General features: G+C 44.7%; 1 protein-coding gene across 2 annotated transcripts in view; it reads left to right on the top strand.

Annotated features, from left to right (window-relative positions):
* Positions 1–5,317: 5,317 nt before the first annotated feature.
* The window catches only part of LOC307070966 (E3 ubiquitin/ISG15 ligase TRIM25-like), a 9,648-nt gene continuing 7,964 nt past the window's right edge, over positions 5,318–7,001 (top strand). For both annotated transcript variants that reach the window (XM_079729773.1, XM_079729772.1), the window contains exons 1-2: positions 5,318–6,062; positions 6,704–6,799. In XM_079729773.1, coding sequence (XP_079585899.1) covers positions 5,445–6,062; positions 6,704–6,799 — 714 coding nt within the window. In that variant the 5' untranslated portion in view covers positions 5,318–5,444. The remainder of the gene's footprint in view (positions 6,063–6,703; positions 6,800–7,001) is intronic.

Raw genomic sequence — 7,001 nt, 5'->3', positions numbered from 1 at the left:
CGTTGGATGTCAGTGTGTTCACCTCACCATCAGCAACACACACACACACACACACACACACACACACACACACACACAAACACACACACACACACACACACACACACACACACACACACACACACACACACACGCACACACACACACACACACACACACATCCCGCCCTGTTCCTTCCGCTGACAACCGCCCAACAAAGTGTGTCAACTCGGAACTGTTCAACAAGTCATCTGCTTTTGAAGCACAAAGAAGAAAGGGCGAGGGTTAAGCATTCAATAAATACATTTAATCAGTCAATGAATATTGTTATGAGTATTTTAGGATGAGCTTCTCGTTAAAACGGAATATTACATTAACTAGAGTTTCCGCGAGCGCGTTTCGCGCGCTCAACCTCTAGACTTTCTACTCCTCATTCACTTATAAGGTGATTTACATTTCCTACGGAGAAAATACTACCTCAGGGGTAGTATTATTTAGGAGATTTTCAGGGTACACATGTCAAGATATGTTGGTCACACATACGGCCCATCAGGAGAATAGCAGGACTTACACATGTGTCTGAAAGCAGCTATTGTGTGAGCATCTGATTACATTATAAAATGAGTCAATTCATGGGTAACAGGGGTAATTGTTAAATGGAAAGTGTAGTATACTATGTATGCAAATCAATTATTAAGTAGCTCGTAATATTTTTCTAGTATTGGTTAATTTCAAATAATAATCATCATTGAGATTAAACATATCTTCAAGTGTCCTGGCCAAGACAGGCAGCAGTAGCCTACAGTCCCACATAGAATTTCCACAAAATAAGAAAAATAAAACAGCTAGGAGAGTTATGTTAAGTTTGAGCAACAAAGTGTAAAGACATTTTGGGAGGCTCAAGGAGGAGAGTAATATTACATTTGAGGAAAAAAGTGTAGTCTTGTGGTGGACTCTATAGACAAAATTCACCAATTATTTACATGTTTTCATTCTGTTATAGGGATGCTGTCTCTTTAAGATCACGTGACTTGTGTTTTGCTATGCTGGTAGGCGCAATGTTTGATTATAACTGATTTTTTCAGAAGGGGAGATAGAAAACTAAAAACGATGGGAATCCGCAGCGCTGGGAATCGAACCCAGGTCATTTGTTCAGTCACTTTTGATCAGAAAGAGAAGAGCCCACCTTCACCTGTTGGACCCTCTGACTTAGGAAGTCAAGGAGCCAGAGTATCAGGCCTCCATCCAGAACAAAGTCGTCATGCAGCCTCTTAGCCAGGGTATTAGGGTGGATGGTGTTGAATGCAGATGAGAAACCGAAGAATATAATTTTGTGTTTTTTGGAGCTTCCAGGTGTGTGTAAACAAGATGTAGGAAAGTTAAAATAGCATCATCAACCCCCCTGCTGGACTGATAAGCAAATTGCGGAGGGTCTAGTAGATGGTTGGTCCTTAGTAAAATTTCAAAGCATTTCATTATCAATGAAGGTAATGCTATAGGACGGTAGTGGTTGTGCTCAGTCGGTGAAGAAATCTTGGGGATGGGGATAATAGTTGATGTTTTCCATAAAAGTGGAACAGTGCACTGATCCAGAGAGGACTGGAAAATATCTGTGAAAACTGGGAACAGTTGTTCAGCACAGAATTTTAACGCATTGCCACAGATGTTTTCTGGGCCGGGGCACTTGCGTGTGTTAACTCTCTTGAACATCGCGCATTGATAGACTGTGTATGCGGTGTGTATGTGCATGCGTGCGTGCGGTGTATGTGTGCGTTCGCGTGTGCTGTGTGTGTGTGTGTGTGTGTGAGCTGCAGGCTGCTTGGCACATGCGCACTGACCAACTTGAGTAACTTGTGCGACAGGCCTGCTTTTATATAGTAGTAAGGTTTTTGATTGGAAAAAAAAGCATACAAAAAGGGAATGTGTCACACTGACATTCATCCAAGGGTAACCCCGGCATGTATTTGACTATTTCTACGCTCAAAGAAGACCTTTCAGTGATTTAATATCGGTATGGGGTCATGGTGTCTTGGTGTATGCCTTAAGGCGCACTGTGGGCAGATTCTGATTCAGGATTAGAGAAATGAGAATAAGAAAGAGCTTAGTTTCCAGGTAAATTCACACACACAAGGATTTTTTTTCTGCTGTTTTTCTAGCTACTGAAATTGCAGGTTCCCATCCCGGCTCTGGGGTTTCAACCTGCCACCTGGGAGACCAACCACACTCCCCTGCCTCTCATTTACAGGTAGACATCCTGATAGGAGGAGCTGTCCGTGCTCATGTTGAGGATTGGTCTCAGCTGTATGGGGGAGGAGTCAGCGCATACCTATGGGAATCCGCAGCGCTGGGAATCGAACCCAGGTCATTTGTTCAGTCACTTTAGTCATCTGTTATATTTGTAGGTTTACAATCACTGAATAAAGTCACACTATAATTTTAATAGTCCCAAAGGAAATTGGTGGTTGCAATTGCTAGAATATTTACAATGAAATTGAGAACATAACAAAAACAAATATACAAATGAAAAATGAAAAGTAAAACAATCAAACACAAACAACGGTCAGGATAAAATACGGAAAACATCAAATAGAGATGTACGTTTTGGAAGTGAGAAAGGTCTTCAGAAAGGTCAATGCAGTTTGACCACACAGGGAAGAGGGGTTGAGGTTACCTGCTCACCTGATCCCACAGAACACACTGAACCCTTCTAAACCACCTTCACACTGTGTTTCCAATCTGAGTCCCCCTGTGAAGTGGTGTCAATGAGGGGAAAGAGAGAGAGGGGGGGGGGGGGGGGGGGGGGGGGGGGGGGGGGAAAGGGATTTTTTTCATGTTACGTTATGTGATGATTTAGTCACATAATTTAATCATACCTCACTTTCACACTTTTTTTCAAATAAGCATTGTCGTCTTTCCTTTTGTTTAATTTTAAATCTGCTTTAAGATTGGTGGAGAGAGGAAGCGAGATGGAGAGAGATGAAGAGACAGAGAGAGAGAGACACACACAGAGAGTGATACAGAGTGATACAATTAATTCACCTCAGACCCAATTCCCCATCTTTGTTCAGTTGTTCTTTCTCAGCGGTCTCCCCTTACATCCATCACTCTCCCTCTCTTTCTTTCTGTCTTTCTTTCGCTTTCGTTCCCACCTACCAGCTGCCTTCATTCCTCCCCCCCTCCCCTGCCTTCTTTCCTCACGCCCAGCCTATGTGACTCTCTCTTCCGGTGCCCCACCCTCACCTCTACCAAGCCCCGACAGGTCCCCCAGGTAAACCAGAGACGCCCCTGGGCACACCCTGTAGGAAAGACCCAGGATCGTGTTACGGCCTAACTGGAATGGGCTCCCTTCTCTAAAGCTGAGTTCCTCTGCATGCCCCAGCTATGAACAAAAAGCCCCTGCTGGAGTCCAGGGAGCAGACCTCCTTCTGGGGGGCTTTGTCCTCAGTCCTGCCTGCCCAGGGAGAGATAAGCTGAGCTGGGCAGCACTCAAAGCTGGCTGGGCTGGGACTGGGAGGGGGGCTCTGTGGGGTCAGGTGTGTGTGTGTGTGTTGACTGTTTGAGGATTATGGGTTACAGGAAAATGTTGTTTTTATGTGTTTGTGTATGATGTGATAAAAATGAAGTATAACACAGCCTACTGTGTGCGTTCATGCTTGCGTGCTTGCGTGCGTGCGTGCGTGCGTGTGTGTGTGTGTGTGTGTGTGTGTGTGTGTGTGTGTGTGTGTGTGTGTGTGTGTGAACATTAGAGAGCTGGAAAGAAAGAGAGATATAGTATTTATAGATGGATGACGACCAACTGCTGGTCAGGTGTGTGAGCTAACCAAAGCAAACATTGATGACATGGAGGCTTGCCTAATGGGACATCATTTATTTGGCAACAAACATATGTGGCTATTATTAGCGTTAGTGCGCAATGGGTATTAACCTTACCCATTCTATACTCCCCTGGGGTTGCCCCTGGCAACACAATGCACGCTGGTACCGATGAGGTCATTGTCTGAATGGAGCTGTTTCTCTTTAGGTTTATTTCCAGGCACTCTGTCAGACATGTCTCAACATTGTAGCTTGAGGAAAATTTAGAATTTGTTTTTGTATGTTGAACAATATCAGTTATACCATAACAGTATTTTATAATCTAGAATGACATCAAAAGTTACCATTTAAAGAACTTGGTTCCCAGCTTCAATTATACTGATGCTTTTTGATAATAATAAAAATAATATAAAAATATTTCACTCATGCTGTTTTTCCAATACTCAATCTAAACACTAATAAAATACAATTGTGATGATAACGGTGTTGGTGGTAGCTCGTGAAGATTGACTTCCTCAGCGGTCCTGTCCCTTAGTCCACCACTAGAGGTCGCCCTTGTTACCCTCACATCTTCACTAAGCTGAGCATGCAATTACAGTTACAGTCATTCACCTGTTCACTGAGTAGTTGTGTTTGTGTCTCCTTCGTTCGCTGAGAGGTTTTCATTTGGCATCAGTTTGTAAGACTTGGATTTTATCGTGCTGGGTTAATGTTTGTCTATATTAGATATATGGAGGGGATGATGGTTGCAGAAAGCCTTCTCGTCATTAACTGTAGATTGTTACTGCATGTGGTTAGGGGAGCCCAAACGCACGACACAGACAAGGGGTTGATTCAATTCTAATGTAAGGACTCTATTACATTAGAATTGGTTTTACAATTTTAGATAGTCGTTTCAAAAGGTGTTTAAAAACGTTGGATAATCTTAGAAAACATCTGTGTTAAGAAATAGCAAAATAAAACTTCAATGATATCCCAATATGAAAACTTGCGATACATAAAATGTGTTTCCTAGAAGACAGGAAGAAAACGCATCTGCATCTCCTCTCGATATGTTGCCTGTGTGTGTGTGTGTGTGTGTGTGTGTGTGTGTGTGTGTGTGTGTGTGTGTGTGTGTGTGTGTGTGTGTGTGCATGCGTGTGTGTGTGTGTGTGTGTGTGTGTGTGTGTGTATGTGCGTGTGTGTGTGCGGTTAAAGAACATATAAAGATGACAAAAAATGCAAATACAAAAAATAATGTTACCTACAGGATAGCAAATAACATATAATGTAACAGTATGTTTGGTTCCATTTTTTCCATAAATCAAAACATGAAGACAAAGTACCGCCATGCACATTTTTTACTGGCCTGTAATATGTAGCATACATGCACCACTGTTAATATGGCATTTTAATTATTTTAGCCTTACTACACTTCTTTTCACACCTTCAAATACACACGCAGGACTTTAATTTTGAAAAGTAGTACTAAAGTCTAAACAGGAAGTGTGTTTTCAGAAGCCTTGCCCCGCTGCTGTCATATATCCCAAACCTGCTGGGTAGGTAATTGAAGCGACAATAACCACAACACAGACTCATCAAGCTCATCATAACGGAAGACATACCGGTTAACATCAAGGTCTGCTAGGCGCGGTTCTGCGCCCCGTTACAAAATGGCACAAGCCAATATTTCTGTAACGGAGAGTCAGTTCCGATGCCCGATCTGTCTGGAGGTGTTGAACGACCCAGTGTCCATTCCTTGCGGACACACCTACTGCATGCGCTGCATCAACAAGTACTGGGACCAAGTTGACGCGACCAGCCAGTTCAGCTGTCCGCAGTGCCGGGATGCGTTCAGCCCGAGACCGGTGCTTCGGCGGAACACGGTGCTGGCCGAGCTAGTGGACAAACTCAAACTGAGCAGCGAAGCGTCTTTTCTTTCCACAGCGTCGCCCGACCATTACATGGGAGGGGTCGGGGACGTCGCCTGCGACTTTTGCCCGATTGATAGTAAACTGAAAGCGGTCAAGTCTTGCTTGGTGTGTCTGGCGTCTTTCTGTGAGATGCACGTCCTGCCCCACCGGGAGGTCGGAACCCTACGGCGCCACAAGCTGGTGGCCGCGGTGGAGTGCCTGGCGGACCGGCTGTGTGCACAACACCGCCTCGGCCTGGAGCCCAGCGGAACCGGAGCGGATGGGGAGGTCGCGGAGGAGTGGACCGGGGACTGTCTGTTGTGCGAGGCTGACCACGAAGAGATCCACAACGTGGACGGACAGAGAGCCAGGAGACGGGTAAATCCTTCTGCTCACCCACCTGTTGATTACCGCTGTCTTAATAGGAATGGATATACTCGTTTCTACTGGCAGTGTTTTATTGCAATACAGTACGTCCCAAACACATTTTTATCTTTTGTTTCAATGTCTCAAGATATCAAATTAGGTGGCGATTTATTTGACAAATAATTATGTGTTACAAGATAGTCAGAGATAATAACACTTTTGTAATAACAAGCTGAATTTCAACCATTAGTCCTTCAGAACAACATTGTTGTTGTTACGTTTGCCCCCCCCGCCCCCACATACCACACACGCACAGCACACGCACAAGCACACACACACAAACACACATGGCGCACCCAACATCTTTTATTGACACATCTCTTGTAGTTTCAAGTTTCAGGAAATGCACTTAAAAGTCCATCTTTCTCCATCTTTCTCCCTACATCTTTCCCCCTCTCCATCTCTCTTTCTCCTTACATCTCATCCCCTCTCCATCTCTCTCTACCTCTGTCCCCCTCTCCATCTCTCTCTCTCCTTACATCTCATCCCCTCTCCATCTCTCTCTACCTCTGTCCCCCTCTCCATCTCTCTCTCTCCTTACATCTCATCCGCTCTCCATCTCTCTCTCTCTCTATCTCTTCCCCCGTTCTCAGCTCCAGCTCCAGGAGACCCACAGACTGGTCCAGGGGAGGACGCAGACTGCGGAGCGAGACCTGGAGGAGTTTCAGCAGAGCCTTGAGTCCTTCAAGGTGAGTCCAGTGATCAGGCTTCTGCTTAAACTTCCCGGATGGTTTGTTTCACAGAACCATCTGGAGTATCGGCAGGCACTTAAAAAATATTCTTGCAGGTGATTGGATGAAACATTTGTCGACCACTGTCTATCACGTGCATCAAGATGTTCCTCGTTGGACTCTGAATGGCCCAAACTACTGTGGTTTGGCAAAAGCGTTT

The sequence above is a fragment of the Pollachius pollachius genome, assembly GCF_949987615.1.
Source record: "Pollachius pollachius genome assembly, chromosome: 2".
NCBI lineage: Eukaryota > Metazoa > Chordata > Actinopteri > Gadiformes > Gadidae > Pollachius > Pollachius pollachius.
This window is presented reverse-complemented; position numbering and strand designations above follow the sequence as displayed.